Below are 18,356 nucleotides of genomic sequence, written 5' to 3' on the forward strand. Positions count from 1 at the left end.
TAAAAGTTGCTTAAATTTACTCACATGTTTGGAACGGGATTTTCCTCTGTACAAACAATGGCAAGAAGCCGAAAGTAACGAGCCATCCACTGCCTCCTCATCGTCGGAAACGTCAAGTGAAAAAAGGCAACGACTAACGCCATCCAAAACGCCAAGAGACCACAAAAAGATTCGCTTTGGCCCCCCTCCTCTTTCTCTGTCTCCTTCTTGTTTTACGGCAGTGGCCCCCCTCCTCCTCCTCCGGCATCATCTTTATGGGTAATCCAGGCGCTGAAGATGACGCAGCATTAACTCCCACCTCCCGTGCTATGATTGGTCGTACCAAACTGTCCCGGGAGGGAAACGCGATTCAATTCACACAATACCAAACTGACTCTCCTGTATCTCCTAACATGGAGATAGGAGATTACATGGAGATTCAGTTTGGATTTTCCAAGCTATAAATATACTAGTAGGCTAAAAAAATACACAATCTAGTCATTTATCTGTAGCAAAGAGCAGTAATGTAAAGTTACTGTAAGCTGACCTTCATCAGTTTAAAACCTCAGTTCTGAACAACGGAGTATGGCCGTAGATCTGCTGCTATGAAAACACCATGGACTTGGTTATTGCTTTAGCCCGTTCTGACATGCTAGGCAGGGTTTGATGAAATGATGCTGGGAGCATCGTTTGTACAGTTCTCTGTTTCTTCACTGGGAAACCAAAGTGATCCCAAACTGGTGATTTTAATGACGGTGGAGCGTCTTCCAGCTCTAGCTTCTTCTCGTTGTTGCTAGCATTAGCCACGAAGCTCCGGCAGGAGAATAACGATCCGTCACATCCTGTGGTTCCCTGGAAACTCCTGCTTGTTTTTAGGTCCTACTTAGTTTACTGTGAGCCGGAGAAGGTCCACTGGAACTGTGGGCGCTACGAAGTTTTAGGTTTCACAATTAAAACAATTCTGTACATTCTTAATAGTCCTAAACTGTTCGTACCGCGGTACACCTCTGTACTGAACGGTTCAGTACGAATACGTGTACAGTTACACTCAAAGTGATTACAAATAAATCAGTAAAACTTCTAATATTTTCTTTAAGAACAATCACATAAAAATCAACCAAAATCCAACAAAACATTTTAACATTTCTTTTTCCCCACCAAAAACTGTTCAGAAATTTCCCAGAAATGTTGAAAATATGGACACCAGAAGTTTCACTGTGAAAATATATTTTTTTCCCACATTTTCAAACTTTAAAACGGGTTGTTCTGACCCGTGGAGTTAAAACCCTGTGAGGTTTCATTGTTGTCGCTCAGATGAACTGTAGAAGTGTGTTTGACCAGAATGAGCCTCACTGGGGTCAAACATGAAACCAGATTTCCTGATTTCCAGCTGCTGTAGATAGACGGACTGATAGGAAATGCTGGGATGTAAGTCGATCTGGTGCAGGAGTGATGCTGTTAGAGAGACTAAGAGCCGCCGCAGGCCGTGGACTCATCAGACAGAAACAACAACAGGACACTCTTATCTAACATCACATATTTTCAGGAGGAAAGTGGGTCAGCCTCATTAAGCCTAATACTGGTCTTGATGCGAGCACTTCCAGCCCGTTAGTAAAGGACATTGTTTTCTGCTTTTACCATCATTCAGCTGAAAACACACCGGCTTGTTTTCTCTAAAGCAGATCACTTGAAATCTATCTTCAGCCTCATTAAGTCTAAATAACTGTTACCACCAAGACCTTCATCACCAGCACAGATCACATGCTTCTATAGGTTATTGAACAGAGGGGAGTGCATCCTGTTTAGTATTTATTAGATTTAAAACACAGATGCCACAGCAGGAAGTCAACCAAAATAAATCCCATTACAGACCTTCTAATCCTTGATTTGTCTCCAGTACTTTGTGAGTCCACCTTTACTGCTGATGACACCACGATCCACAGAGATGGTACTATATTTATGGTGATGCTCGACCACAAAGGTTCTGTTAGGATCAGATCAGGAGTTGGACCATCATACCTCCACCTCCGTGCTTCACTGTCAGGACCATGCATTCACTGTGGTACTACTGGTAGTTTCACATCCTATCTAGGTGTTTCATTTCTGTCTCTTTCTGGTGATTCTCAGACGTTCATGATGCATCTATGAATGTAGCCAACACCTTTTGTCCCAAAATGATTCAAAATTGACCTAAAATGATTCAAAATGTGTCCAGAATTACTTGAATCTTGTCCAAAGATTCCATTAAATACGTCCAAACTGACTCGGTTTGTCCCAGAATGACTCAAAATGCATCCAGAATGACTGTCAGGACCATGTATTCACTGTGGTGGTCCTGCTCAGAAGAGACACAAAAACACTCAAAAACACCCTTAAAGTTAACCCAGAATGAAAGTTTTAAAGTTTTCGCCAGCCACAGATCATCATACCGCCACCTCCGTGCTTCACTGTGGTGGTCCTGGTCAGAGGAACGTTAAACCTCATACAGATCAAACTGACCCGTTTTAAAGTTTGAATATGTGGAAAAAATATCTGTTTTTTCACAGTAAAACTTCTGATGTCCACATTTCCAACATTTTTGGGAATTTTTTGAACATTTTTTGGTCCAAAAAGAAACGTTAAAAATGTTTCTTTAAGAACATTCATACATAAATAAACCAAAATCCAGAGAATTTCTCTGGATTTTGGTTTATTTTTATGTGAATGTTCTTAAAGAAATTAAGAGAAGTTTTACTGATATATATGGAATCACTTTAGATATTTGTAGGATTTTTTGGAAGATTTTTACTCATTTTTTGAAAATATTTACAATTTTTATTTTTAAATTTTTATTTCTTGTAAAATTTGGGGATTTTTTTTTAAATAAAACTTTTCAGGGAAACTTTTAAGGATTTTTAAAAATTTCCTTCCTGAAGATTTTGCAAATTTTTACAAATTTGGGGAAATTTTTTGCTGAATTTTCAAATTCGAGGGAACAATATTTTTTGGTGCCCGTAAATGAAGACAACAGGAGGGTTAAACAACCACAAACAAAATGACCACAAAGAAACAAAACCAAACTTAAAGCCTGAAGTTTTCTCCAGCTCTATATCATCATACCGCCACCTCCATGCTTCACTGTCAGGACCATGCTTTCACTGCTGCTCTGAGTCAGTTTGTGCATCTTGGTGTTTGTTTTCTACCTTTTTGTGGTGATTTTGCGCATCTTGGTGTTTGTTTTCTGCCTTTTTGTGGTGATTTTGCGCATCTTGGTGTTTGTTTTCTACCTTTTTGTGGTGATTTTGCGCATCTTGGTGTTTGTTTTCTGCCTTTTTGTGGTGATTTTGCGCATCTTGGTGTTTGTTTTCTACCTTTTTGTGGTGATTTTGCGCATCTTGGTGTTTGTTTTCTACCTTTTTGTGGTGATTTTGTGTTTCTTGATGTTTGTTTTCTACCTTTTTGTGGTGATTTTGCGCATCTTGGTGTTTGTTTTCTACCTTTTTGTGGTGATTTTGCGTTTCTTGGTGTTTGTTTTCTACCTTTTTGTGGTGATTTTGCGTTTCTTGGTGTTTGTTTTCTACCTTTTTGTGGTGATTTTGCGTATCTTGGTGTTTGTTTTCTATCTTTTTGTGGTGATTTTGCGTTTCTTGGTGTTTGTTTTCTACCTTTTTGTGGTGATTTTGCGTATCTTGGTGTTTGTTTTCTACCTTTTTGTGGTGATTTTGTGTATCTTGGTGTTTGTTTTCTACCTTTTTGTGGTGATTTTGCGTATCTTGGTGTTTGTTTTCTACCTTTTTGTGGTGATTTTGCGTATCTTGGTGTTTGTTTTCTACCTTTTTGTGGTGATTTTGCGTTTCTTGGTGTTTGTTTTCTACCTTTTTGTGGTGATTTTGCGTATCTTGGTGTTTGTTTTCTACCTTTTTGTGGTGATTTTGTGTATCTTGGTGTTTGTTTTCTACCTTTTTGTGGTGATTTTGCGTTTCTTTTTGGTTGTGTTTGACAGGGAAACCTCTCAGAAGAGGACAGAACACTTTTATTCCTTTGAGGTTTCCAGTGACATGCTGTTTTTAATCTGACTAAACCTAAAAGACAACAGGTTTATTCTAATAATAGTCTAATAATATAATGGATGCCCTACTCCTCCAGTCACATTACCACCAACACGTCTACCAACGGTGGAAAATAAAGCCAGTGTTGTAGGAAAGACTCAGGTCCCAGCATGTCCAGACCTCTGGAGGGGAAATAAAAGCCGCTCAGGAAGCTCATTAATTACAGCAGCTTTCCATTGTTCACCTTTAGTTTTCCTCCTGTTGTTTGTCCACATGACGGCTGTCGTTCTGGTCCGTGGACTCATCAGAGTTGGAATTTTAATAAATACTTCACAAAATGAAGTCTATACAGTAGTTTTATCATTTACTGATGACTCCAACATTTTTAAAACCAGGATTTTAACCCTTGGAACTCATTTTAACTCACTGTGGATCATCTTTAAAGTCCTGCAGCTCTGAGGAACCAGAACATCATGAAGGACAGAGAACTCAGAGATGTCTTCTAAGCAGCAGTTAGAACGACAGAAACCAGGAAAAAGAAACATTTCTAGGATTATTTCATCTACAAAACTAGTCCCAAAATATGGAGTCACAGGACTGCCACAATAAAATATACATCTGTTAAAAAATAAAGACGTAAATGTGCAAATATAAAGAGAAATAAGTAAATAAATCTGTTGTAAAAAAAATAAATAAATCAGGGAATAAATGTGTAAATGTAAAGAGGAATAAATAAAAGAATAAAACTATAAAGATGGAAATATGAAGGTAAATTTTGTCATTGCTTTTTCCTCAGTCCATCCAGTAAAAGCAAACGCTAAAGTCTTTGCTTTCTTTGCTTGGTGGACTGAGCTGTCAATCAAACGGCTCTGGCGGGGCTTTCTGTGCAGGTGAGTGGTCATACCTGATCACAGGATTCCTGCCTGACGTCAGCTCCTAGCACGGCTAAAGTCCTGATCCTACAGCAGACACTGAAGGAATCTGATATTTCAGTAAGTTAACGTTTATTTTCTTATTTTAATGCCCTTTAAGGTTCAGTCAGTTTTCGTCTGAAATTTCTACTGAAGATGTACAGAAAGTAAATTGAATGCTGTTCTTGAACTGTTTGGAGTACAGGCATGGTTGGGGTCTCCTTTGAAAGCTGACAACCTGAATAGCACACTAGCTTTTAACCGACTAGTAAAATACTAAACGTTTAATAAATGAGTAGGCGGTTAAACGACTAGTCACGCACATCCCTAGTCCACACATATCCGGATATTTTTAAAACCGAATATCCGCCCCCCTCCGTTTAGGAAAAAATCTGCGGCCACACGTCTCCGTTTTCTACAAAAATCTCCGTCTACACGTATCCGGATACATGTACATATATATCAAGCTTATCCAATCAGAATAAGCTTCCGTCTCGTGTCATCACTTCTGTCACTGTTATAGCCTTACACACCTGTCTAACAATTTTCGAGACAACCTGCTTTGACAAACCAAACGCATTTGCAGTTTTTCTCAGTCTACCTTCGTCGGCTAAGTAGTACAGGGTGCAGGCAACTTTCTTGACCACACTGACCGGTGATCGCATGACAGTGGAGTCTCCTTCGATGTGAGGATGTAACAGTTCCGACAATGAAAGCAATGAGGGTAGTAACATTCTGAAATTATCACGCCATTCTTCTGGGAGGACGACTTCCATCTCAAAGTTTTCCCACCAGCTGGCTGTGCGTCCCGGTCTCACCCAGAAGCGGCGGCGGCGTCTCTCGTGTCAAACATGCCGAGGAAGTGGAATGGTTGTCAGGTGCAAAATAGCGGAAGTCACAGCAGTCTCCGATGCTCTTCTAGGTGAAGCAGTAAATGAGCTTGTAGGATCAAACAAGCAAAAAGCGCCTGTAGTATTGTTGAAACCAGTACACTTTTGAGCGCATCCATTCTGCTCCGATTGTCTACAAAGGTCGCATGTCTGACGTCTCAGCAGTTTTATGGCAGGCAGTGTCGTCTGCGCTCCTAAAACTCCGGTTATGTCTGTCCACACGTAAACGCATACCCGGGGTTTTTCCCAAATCTCCACTTTGGCCGGAGTTTTCAAAACCTCCGTTTTCTGAACCAAAAACCTCCGGATACGTGTGGATGACGGGCCGAATAGGAGAAAAATATATGCGTTTTCAGACTTATCCGGATACGTGTGGACAGGGCATGAGAGGAACAGAGAGGCTGCTGCAGCAGGCCGGAGCGGAGGTGTGAAACTTGACACTGGTCTGCTCACAGAGGATGTTCTTTTATACCCTGCTATTCAGGAGGCTCATTGGCTACAAGCCCTGTCAGTCAAAAGTTTCCGCCGACGTGATTTGCTCGCCGTTACTAGGGAAACAAGTCCCGTCCACTTTTGTCATCATCGACAACGGTTGGCTGTTTAGCCGTGGAGGGCCGACCACGGTCACTTGATTGGTTGAAACGCGGTGTCAATCACAAGGTTAGAATTCAGCCGCCATTTTGAGCAGTAGTTCGCTAAAAAAAAATGCTCCATAAGCTTACATAAAGATATGAAGCGAAATGGATGGAGTGTGGAACGCACATCGCAACGTGCGTGCGCACGAAGCCGAGCTATTTGTGGATTATTTACTGATTTCAAGACATGTTTTGGACAAAATATTATACTGGCTTGTTTTGTCTGGATGCTAGCTTGGATTATGGCCGTTTTTTTGTGGAATATTTTCATTTTTGACCAGTTATGAGCCTTCAAAGGTGAGTTGTGCACGTTTACGTGATTTGCTGTTTGTTGGACAAATGTGTTTATATTACCTGCTGTGATAATCACATCTGAAAGTGGTTTATACCGGCGGATTCATGAGAATCTAAGCTTTCCATGGGTGTATAGTGTTTCTATCATTGAGTTTGCAGCTTTGTTCAATTTTGAAAAATGCTTATGCAGATCTCAAACTGGCCCGCCCGCGGGCCGCTGAACCGTAACGTACCTTAATGGCCTAACAGCTGTAGTGTCAGATATAATGTGTGCCATACACTGCAGATGTCGATGGAGTGTATTTCTGTGTTGACCAGAAAAGAGAGTTAGCATCCAGTAAATATTAGCTTTAATGTGAATTAGCAATGCTAACTAGCTAGCTGTTCAGCCGTAGCCTGATTAAAGCTAACGTAGCATTAAGCTAACGACATTTGTGTTTATGTAAACAGCTGAAGTGTAATGTGGTACATCTTAGGAACAGTTCTGAGTTTACTTTGTGTCTTCGTTTTGTCATTTCATGTGCCAGTTTGTCATTTAGTGTCTTGTTTTTGTCGTTTAGTGTATTATTGTGTAGCCTATTGAATAAAAATATTGCTATGTTGAGTGCGCTGTGGTTCATTTATCTAATCTCTCCTGCAGTCTAATAAAAATCAAACAGTTCTCACAGATGCTTTTATTTCCCGTATATTTACTGTTTTAAGCTCTTTGTTTGGTCCGTGTTCTCTGTTTTACTCTGAAGACGACGTTCCTTCTCTGAATTCTCCAGATTAAAGCCACAGAGTTCTGCAGTTACAGGACGTCCAAACCTCCCACCAGACAGCACTTCTGGTTAATCAGAGGTCATGTTCTCGGTCTGCTGGTGGACTGCAGAGAAACACACGGACTGAGGACGGAGAACATGGATGGACGTCTGTGCTCTGAGGAACACGGTTCATGTCTGTGCTCTGAGGAACACGGTTCACGTCTGTGTTCTGAGGAACACGGTTCATGTCTGTGCTCTGAGGAACACGGTTCACGTCTGTGCTCTGAGGAACACGGTTCACGTCTGTGCTCTGAGGAACACGGTTCACGTCTGTGCTCTGAGGAACACGGTTCATGTCTGTGCTCTGAGGAACACGGTTCACGTCTGTGTTCTGAGGAACACGGTTCACGTCTGTGCTCTGAGGAACACGGTTCACGTCTGTGCTCTGAGGAACACGGTTCACGTCTGTGCTCTGAGGAACACGGTTCACGTCTGTGTTCTGAGGAACACGGTTCACGTCTGTGCTCTGAGGAACACGGTTCACGTCTGTGCTCTGAGGAACACGGTTCACGTCTGTGCTCTGAGGAACACGGTTCACGTCTGTGCTCTGAGGAACACGGTTCACGTCTGTGCTCTGAGGAACACGGTTCACGTCTGTGCTCTGAGGAACACGGTTCACGTCTGTGCTCTGAGGAACACGGTTCACGTCTGTGTTCTGAGGAACACGGTTCATGTCTGTGTTCTGAGGAACACGGTTCATGTCTGTGTTCTGAGGAACACGCTCCCTTTAAGACGTGACGCCGGCTCAGATGAAAGCTTCTCTAAATAGAAACGTGTGACCACTCGGACACGCAGCAGACACATGTGGACGATCAATAAGAGTCTGATGAACACTACGTGAGGCACACACACACACACACACACACACACACACACACACACACACACACACACACACACACACACACACACACACACACACACACACACACACACACACACACACACACACACACACACACGTTTGTTTTTCTATACCGGTGGGGACTTACCATTGACTCCCATTCATATCTAACTCCTAACCCCTAACCCTAACCCTAACCTTAACCATCACCAAATCAATGCCTAACCCTAAACAAACGTTTTTGCACTTTTACATTTTTTATTAACAACAATATGGCCAAGAAAACGGTGTTGCCACCCGTGGGGACCTCATTTTAGGTCCCCACCGTAAGACAAGTCCCCACCTTTATAGCAAATAGTCAGGTCAAAGTCCCCACCGGTATAGCAGAAACAAGTACACACACACACACACACACACACACACACACACACACACACACACACACACACACACTCCTGTCTGACAATAAAACTATGCTGAACAGCTTCTAACAGCTCCTCTCTCTCTATGAATAAAGGTCATCCTGGTAAAATGTTGGAACCTTTTATGGAAGAACTCAGAAGCAGACAGAACCTACCATCTACCATCTGTAACTCTGTTACTGCCACACATAGAAGAACTGAAGAAGGAGGACACTGAATGAATGAAAACACTTCTAACTCCACAGAATGATTAAAACTATAAGTTCTCCTCTTTTACTGCTTTTATCACTGAATCATCGTCTTTTTAACCCTCATGTTTTCCTGCAGGTCAAATTAATCCGTTTTAAAGTTTGAAAATGTGGAAAAAAATTTCACAGTCAAACTTCTCATGTCCACATTTTCAACGTTTTTGGGACATTTTGAACTTTTTTGGTGTAAAAAAGAAATGTTAAAAATGTTTAAGAACATTCACATAATTCACATTTTTATGTGAATGTTCTTAAAGAAAATATCAGAAGTTTTAATGATTTATATGGAATCACTTTAGATGTTTGTAGGACTTTTTGGAGGATTTTTACTATTTATCTGAAAACATTTACAAGAATTTTCTCGCCAAATTTGGGGGATTTTTTAAAATAAAATTTAAAAAAAAGGGAAACTTTTAAGGAATTATTGGAATTTTCTTCCTGAAGATTTTGCAAATTTTCAGAAATTTGGGGAATTTTTTTTAAATAAAATTTTTAAAAAAGGGAAACTTTTAAGAAATTATTGGAATTTTCTTCCTGAAGATTTTGCAAATTTTCAGAAATTTGGGGAATTTTTTTTGCTGAATTTTTGTATTTTTTTTAGACAGGAAACAATGTTTTTTGGTGCCATAAATGAGGACAACAGGAGGGTTAATTTAGCTTTTACGTATATCTGACTAGAAGACGTCCTCAAAACAGAGACGGAGAAAGAGACTAGAGAGACCACCAAGACAGCTATGACTGCTCTGAAGGAGTTACTGGAAGGACGGGTACATTTGAAGGAAATGATCTTGGACAGTCTTCAACGTATCATCATCAAATTTGGCAGACATCTTGATAAAGATCCATATTTTATGAATGAATAGTTTCAAACCAATCAGAGACGGTCGAGTAGAGATCGTTCTAGAAATGTGATGATTTGAGACGGAGCGATTCCTGATTTACTACTTGAAAGGAGGAGATACTCTTCATCTCTACATTTGAGAAACAACAGCTGATCATCAAATAAACCAGAGGGTCCACCATGAGACCCGTGGACCAAAAGTGGTCCTGCAGAGGGTCCAACATGAGACCCGTGGTCCAAAAGTGGTCCTCCAGAGGGTCCAACATGAGACCCGTGGGCCAAAAGCGGTCCTCCAGAGGGTCCAACATGAGACCCGTGGACCAAAAGTGGTCCTCCAAAGGGTCCAACATGAGGCCCTTGGTCCAAAAGTGGTCCTCCAGAGGGTCCAACATGAGGCCCGTGGTCCAAAAGCGGTCCTCCAGAGGGTCCAACATGAGGCCCGTGGACCAAAAGCGGTCCTCCAGAGGGTCCAACATGAGGCCCTTGGTCCAAAAGTGGTCCTCCAGAGGGTCCAACATGAGACCCGTGGACCAAAAGTGGTCCTCCAGAGTGTCCAACATGAGGCCCGTGGTCCAAAAGTGGTCCTCCGGAGGGTCCAACATGAGGCCCGTGGACCATAAGTGGTCCTCCGGAGGGTCCAACATGAGGCCCGTGGACCAAAAGCGGTCCTCCAAAGGGTCCAACATGAGGCCCGTGGTCCAAAAGTGGTCCTCCAGAGGGTCCAACATGAGACCCGTGGTCCAAAAGCGGTCCTCCAGAGGGTCCAACATGAGACCCGTGGTCCAAAAGCGGTCCTCCAGAGGGTCCAACATGAGGCCCGTGGACCAAAAGTGGTCCTCCAGAGGGTCCAACATGAGGCCCGTGGTCCAAAAGCGGTCCTCCAGAGGGTCCAACATGAGGCCCGTGGGCCATAAGTGGTCCTCCGGAGGGTCCAACATGAGGCCCGTGGACCAAAAGCGGTCCTCCAGAGGGTCCACCATGAGACCCGTGGACCATAAGTGGTCCTCCGGAGGGTCCAACATGAGGCCCGTGGACCAAAAGCGGTCCTCCAGAGGGTCCACCATGAGGCCCGTGGACCAAAAGCGGTCCTCCAGAGGGTCCAACATGAGGCCCGTGGACCAAAAGCGGTCCTCCAGAGGGTCCACCATGAGGCCCGTGGACCAAAAGCGGTCCTCCAGAGGGTCCACCATGAGACCCGTGGACCAAAAGCGGTCCTCCAGAGGGTCCACCATGAGGCCCGTGGACCAAAAGTGGTCCTCCAGAGGGTCCACCATGAGGCCCGTGGACCCAAAGTGGTCCTCCAGAGGGTCCAACATGAGGCCCGTGGACCAAAAGCGGTCCTCCAGAGGGTCCAACATGAGGCCCGTGGACCAAAAGCGGTCCTCCAGAGGGTCCACCATGAGGCCCGTGGGCCAAAAGCGGTCCTCCAGAGGGTCCACCATGAGGCCTGTGGACCAAAAGCGGTCCTCCAGAGGGTCCACCATGAGGCCCGTGGTCCAAAAGCGGTCCTCCAGAGGGTCCAACATGAGACCCGTGGTCCAAAAGCGGTCCTCCAGAGGGTCCAACATGAGGCCCGTGGACCAAAAGCGGTCCTCCAGAGGGTCCAACATGAGGCCCGTGGTCCAAAAGCGGTCCTCCAGAGGGTCCAACATGAGGCCCGTGGACCATAAGCGGTCCTCCAGAGGGTCCAACATGAGGCCCGTGGACCATAAGTGGTCCTCCGGAGGGTCCACCATGAGACCCGTGGACCAAAAGTGGTCCTCCGGAGGGTCCACCATGAGACCCGTGGACCAAAAGTGGTCCTCCGGAGGGTCCACCATGAGACCCGTGGACCAAAAGCGGTCCTCCGGAGGGTCCACCATGAGACCCGTGGACCAAAAGCGGTCCTCCGGAGGACCACTTTTGGTCCACGGGTCTCATGGTGGACCCTCCGGAGGACCGCTTTTGGTCCACGGGTCTCATGGTGGACCCTCTGGAGGTCTCATTTTTATCATTTGTCCATTTCTTTGTTGCTTTGAAACTTCTTTGCCTATTTTTGTTTTGTTTCATGTCGTTTGTCTAATTTTTTTGTCATTTTGTGTCTCATTTTTGTCATATTTTGTCATGTTGTTGTTGTTTATCGTCTTTTTGTCTTCTTCTGTGGTTGTGATCCTCCAGTAAATCCTCCATGGTTCAGTTCCAGGTGACTAAATGTTGTGTTCCTTTGTAGACACTCTGATCTGGAAGTTGTAATGTGGAAATGATAAACTGAGGATGAATGTGGATGAACCTGAATTTATTTTTCTTCATAAATTTCAGGTTGTTCATGATGTTTAGTAAAAAGATAATTCCTGAAATGTGAAACAAAGGAACCATGAGGAGTTGTGGTTATCTACAGGTTATAATGCTGTGGTTTTACTGGTTTTACTGGTTTTCTTGGTGATCAGACTGGACTGGATGTGGAACTAAGATGAGTTTGACCCCCCTGGACTACATGATGATATTTTCCTTTGTTGCTCCTCAAAGAAAGTGTGACTCCATCCTTAACTGAAGCTAAATGTTGGAGGTGCATCCAGACGTGGACTCTAATCCTCCGGTGGCAGCAGACGGACTCTCCATGTGTGTTTCAGACACCAAAGCCACGTCCTGCGGTTCTTCTGTGGATGGAAGAGAACCCCGCTGGAGGGTATCGCTGCCATCGGTCACGGCCAGCACGGGGGGCTCTAATGTGGGCAGCGGCGACGGAACACCTCCTTCCTGCTCGCTCTGCAGGACCTCTGCAGCCGTCCACGTGTCCGTCAGATACCTGCCACAGCGCCTCCACCTGCTGGGCTTCAGCATCAGCGCCAACACAAGCCAGAGTCTCAGAAGTCTCAGCAGACACTCACAGCAGGACAAGAGCTTCTACACGGCTTCACAAACACCAGGGATTCATTCATGTGAAGTCTGAGCTCCAGGTCCTTCAAGTGAAATGAAAGGAGGCTCCAGGTTTATCACTTTAATGGACGTTTTCAGAACTTCATCAGTCCACCAGGTAGAACCATGACATTTAGGAGGAGAAACATCTGAGATCTGGTAGAAACTGAAACTAAAAGAACTAAAAAAAAAATGGAAAATTGCCATGAAAAGTGACCAAAATAGGGCCAAAACAACCTTGAAACGTTCAAATATGCCAGCAAAAACATGGGAAATCGCCACAAAAGCTGCCAAATTTACCACAAAAACGGACCAAAACTACCACAAAACAGGTAAAACTACGACAAAAACTCAAATTTGTCACAAAAAACAGACAAAATTTCCACAAAAAGACACAAAATCATTCTATAAAGACCCATAACTACCCCGAGAGATCCAAATATGGCAGGAAAAATACCCCAAATCACCACAAAAACATGGAAAATCATGACAATAAATACCAAAATCACCACAAAACAGGTGAAACTGTCACAAAAACTCAAAGCTGGCACAAAAAAACTTGCAAAATCACCCCAAAAAGAGTCAAAATTACCCAAAATGTTCAAATAAGCCAGCAAAAACATGGAAAATCACCACAAAAACAGCCAGTTTTCCACAAAAAAGTACCAAAATTACCACACAACAGGTGAAATTGTGACAAAAACTCAAAGTTGGCACAAAAAACTGCCAAAATCACCACAAAAATGGCCAAAATGACCGCAAAAACACACAAAATCACTCTAAAAAGAGGCAAAACTACCCTGAAAGAAGCACACATTCCAGCAAAAACACCCAAAAATCAACACAAACACCTGCAAAATCACCACAAAAGGACCAAAAGTACCATAAAACAGGTGAAATTGTGACAAAAACTCAAATGTGGCACAAAACACACGTCAAATCATCACAAAAATGGTCAAAATTATCTCAAAAAGAGCCCAAATTACCCTGCATGGAGCCTCTTGATGTCAGCTGCTGGACTGATTTTAGGACAATTTAATGTCATTTTGGATGTCTTTTGTCATTTCCAACAGTTTTTTGAGCCATTTCTGACAAATATTTAGAAATATGACATGGTTTTGTGTAGCTTTGGACAACTTTAATGATATTTTCTGACATTTCTGATGAATGAAAAACACAGAGTTCTGTTAAAAACTGACACCAGATCATTTTACATCCATCCAGGAGTCTCAGTCTGAAGATGAAATGTGGTTTTAGAAACTATTTATCCACAAAGTGATGCTGGTTTCTTCTTCCATCGTCTCTAACAGTTCTGACCAACCACCTACCAACCTTACACTTTCCTCAGAAGGACCTTTTTGAAGTTCTGTGCTTCTTTCACGGTAAACTTTCAGACTCATATCAGCAAGTCAGAACTATTATAAACCATAAAAAGCAGGTTGTAGATGAAAACTGATGAAAGTACAGTTACTGGTTTTACTGTTTTCCTCTACAGAACCACATTTCGCCGTTTGTTTCCTCTGAAGCAGCTGCTGAAGGTGAGGAGGCTGCAGGTCTTACTGTCAGGCATGATGCGATGCATGGCGACGGACAGGAAGAAGATGGAGTCGCTGTAATAAGCTCCAGAACCGGCGCTGAAATGCTTCTGCATGGCCTCCACGATGGGGAAGAGCTTCTGGGTCAGAACCGCCACGTCATGGAACAGAACCTGCAAGGAGGGGCCGAGTCAGTACGAGATCTGAGAACCACAGGAAGTGCATCATTTTATCAGACCACTGAAGGCTAGCTGTTAGCTTCCTTCCTGAGCTGCATCATGAAACCAGCCTTCACTATAAAACTAACTCAATGAAATGATCATTTACATTTTTTTGGAGGAAATTAGTCGTTCAGAGGACCGATGAAGCTCCTCTCTCCATGAATAAAGGTCAGTCCTGTAAAACGGGACACTCTGTGAACTCTTTTATGGAAGAACTCAGAACCAGACAGAAATCTACAACCTGTAACTTCTTTTTATGACACATAGAAGGACAACTAAAGAAGAAAAACACTAAATGAACGAAAACAGGACTTAATCCACCGTCTGAGTCCTCTCCTTTTACCGCTTATTGGAGGCCACCAAGACTCCGATGACTCCCCTGTGAGTGCTGCAGGCCTCAGACTAAACCTGAATGCTGTGCTATAAAGTGGACTGAACCTTCTTTGGTGGACCAACAGTGAGTCCTGCAGGATTAAACTAAGCTCCAGTTCATTTGTTTTAATCAGACTTCCTGGTAATGTGATGGCACATGAATCAGTGAGGAGGGAGAACAGGTGGCATTAATTCATTACAACTCCAGCCTCCTTTATTAGAATCAGGTGCTCATTAATGCGTTTCATGGGAAGGAACAACACATGATAGAGGTTTGCAAAGAATAGTTAACAGTTCTCTGTAGACTCCTAAATAAAAAGCAGGATCAGAGGGGTGGGCCCAGGAACCAGAACTGTTAGGAAGCCCTGATCCAGTTTAAGCAATTTAATATTTACTATCTGCCAATACGAGTAACCATCTGACACCATATCAATCAATAAAACACACTTCAGGTTACCGCAGACCAGCTGTAGTTCCTGGTTGTACCACCAGGTGGAGCCTCTTCCTGTGTCTATTTTTTTTTTGGCATTTTTGCAATATTTTATCTTGTTTTTGTTGTTTGTCTTTTTTGGCTGACTTTTGTCGTTTGGTGTTTCCTTTTTGTCTCGCTCGTGTTTTTTGTCCTACGTTTGTCATCTTGTGTTTTGCTTGATGCATTGTTTTGTAATATTTTGTCTCATTTCTGTCATTTTGTGTCTCACTGTTGTCTAGTGTCCCATTTTTGTAATTTTTGTGTTGTTTCGTGTCTCGTTTTCGTAACATTTTGTGTGATTTTTGTCGTATTGGTTTTTTTGTCATTTTGTGTCTCATTTTTGTCGTTCTGTGTCTCATGTTTGTCGTTTTGTGTCTCATTAGGAAAACAGAAAAACTTTATCAGCAATGGGCACCATGACAGAGACTAATGAGGAGGTTCATGACCTCCAACCAGCACTGACCTATTAGATGAAGCAGGGATTATCCAGAACACTATTTTCACATCTCACTGGTACTTAGCAGCCTGTATCTTAAAAACAAGCTAAATTACTACAGGGCTAATGTCCAGTGCACTCATTATGCAATAGAAACCAATTAATAAACAGAATTATTAGAACCAAATGTGAAAAAAGGATGAAGTTAGTTCTGTTCAGTCCTGATCCTCCAGATGGTTTCTGGACATCTAGAGTTAGCAGGTCCATAAAACCTGAAGGTAGAGTTCTAAACGTCTCTTTAAATCTGCTGGATCTCCATGGTAACCGATGCTGCACAGCTACATCTCCACGGTAACTGATGCTGCACAGCTACATCTCCATGGTAACCGATGCTGCAGAACTACATCTCCATGGTAACCGATGCTGCATAGCTACATCTCCACGGTAACCGATGCTGCATAGCTACATCTCCACGGTAACCGATGCTGCACAGCTACATCTCCACGGTAACCGATGCTGCACAGCTACATCTCCACGGTAACCGATGCTGCACAGCTACATCTCCACGGTAACCGATGCTGCACAGCTACATCTCCACGGTAACCGATGCTGCACAGCTACATCTCCATGGTAACCGATGCTGCAGAACTACATCTCCACGGTAACCGATGCTGCACAGCTACATCTCCACGGTAACCGATGCTGCACAGCTACATCTCCACGGTAACCGATGCTGCACAGCTACATCTCCACGGTAACCGATGCTGCAGAGCTAACCTGAACACCTGGTGAACAGAGAAGTCGGTACGTCTGTCTAACTCCTGGTTTCTCTGATTAGAGTTTTAGGTTTAGTTGCTAACAGAAGAAAGTCTGGAGATGTGGAGCTTCTTGCGGAGTTCAGCCCTCTGGATCAGAGCAGTAAACACATCACTCTTCAGACTACAGTCTGTCTGGAGGACGGTCAGCAGTAACGAGCATCTCCTCTGGCAGCAGCTCACTGAATCTGCTGAAGTTGTTGCGTAACTTCTGTCTAAACACTAAATAATTAAAAGGCCTCCAGATGAGCAGACGGCATGTTCTGCAGCCTGACTGTCCTCCAGCAGGAACCGTCCCATCTGTGGAGGAACAGCGGCTGAACCGAACATACTTTCATGATTCATGATCTCAAAGCAGTGAGTTAGGAAGCACCGGACTGGAAGACACCATGAGGAGAACATCCTGCAGCGACTGGATCATCAACCAGTCTGAGAAAAGTTTCCTCAGAATCATCTGGTTCTTCTTCTCCAGCAACTTTATTAATGATCAGATTTCTGGCAAAAACTGCAACTAAAATACCTAACAAAAGTCAGAAGATTACAACAAAAACACCCAAAATCACCACAAAAAACAACCAGAATTACAAAAAAACTGATGAAATTGCAACAAAAACTCAAATTTGACACAAAACACTTGCAAAATTTCCCCAAAAAGTGCGAAACCTACCCTGAAACGTTCAAATATGCCTGCAAAAACATGGAAAATCACCACAAAAAGAACCAAAATTACAACAAATCAATTGGAATTGCAACAAAAACTCAAATTCAGCACAAAAAAAATTGAAAAATTACCCCAAAAACAGCCAAAATTACCTTAAAACTTTCAAATATGACAGCAAAAACATGGAAAATCATCACAAAAAGTGTGAAAACTATCTTGAAAGGTTCAGATTCATGCCAGGCAAAACAATCAAAATAACCACGAAAAGACACAAAGTCACCACAAAAGAGGCAAAACTACCCTGAAAGATTCAAATATTTCAGGAAAAACACCCAAAATCACCAAAAAACAGGTGAAATTGCAACAAAAACTCAAATTCAGCACAAAAATAATCAACCCTATACGACTAAAGTTCCTTCCAGAACCTCCTCAGAACATCTGGTTCTTCATCTCCAGTACCTTCATCAATGATCAGAGTTCTACCTTCAGACTGGGAATATTTCCAGAGTTCCATAGAGGAGGGTCTACATTTATCACTTTAATGGACGTTTTCAGAACTTCATCAGTCCAGCAGATAGAACCATGACATTTAGGAGGAGGAACATCTGAGTTCTGGTAGAAACTGACACCAGATCAGTTTAAATCCATCCAGGATCACAGTCTGAACAATGAATCTGTCTTCAGACATTTTGGGTATTTTCTACAACCAAAAGACACTAAATCACCACAAAAAGGAGCAAAACTGAAACAAGAAGGGTTTGGATTCATTTCACATCCATCCAGTTGTCTCAGGCTAAAGACTATCATTGATACGCATTCTCTAGAGAAAACTTTAAACATTTTGGGTGAACTTTAAGGCTGCTTGTGAGTCTCTCTGTGGTGGTTTAGTGCCTATTCCAAACCAGAACTACCACAGTGAATGCATCGTCCTGACAGTGTGGTGATCTGAGGCTGGAGGAAACTTTAAAAAGGTCATTCTGGGTACGCTTTAATGTTGGTAGATGGTTGGTCTGAGCTACTACAGACAAGAGAAGGATCATTTTTATCTACATAC

General features: G+C 43.0%; 2 protein-coding genes across 4 annotated transcripts in view; one reads left to right on the forward strand and one right to left on the reverse strand.

Annotated features, from left to right (window-relative positions):
* Window positions 1-18,356, forward strand: part of LOC110966412 (cystathionase (cystathionine gamma-lyase)) — a 353,362-nt gene that overhangs the window by 197,738 nt on the left and 137,268 nt on the right. The gene's annotated exons all lie outside the window — the stretch shown is intronic.
* Window positions 1-18,356, reverse strand: part of LOC110966410 (xyloside xylosyltransferase 1-like) — a 64,470-nt gene that overhangs the window by 33,603 nt on the left and 12,511 nt on the right. Inside the window, exon 3 of the mRNA XM_051946744.1 lies at window positions 14,351-14,498. Within this exon, the coding sequence (XP_051802704.1) occupies window positions 14,351-14,498 (148 nt within the window). The remainder of the gene's footprint in view (window positions 1-14,350; window positions 14,499-18,356) is intronic.

This window comes from Acanthochromis polyacanthus, chromosome 4, assembly GCF_021347895.1.
Source record: "Acanthochromis polyacanthus isolate Apoly-LR-REF ecotype Palm Island chromosome 4, KAUST_Apoly_ChrSc, whole genome shotgun sequence".
Taxonomy (NCBI): domain Eukaryota; kingdom Metazoa; phylum Chordata; class Actinopteri; family Pomacentridae; genus Acanthochromis; species Acanthochromis polyacanthus.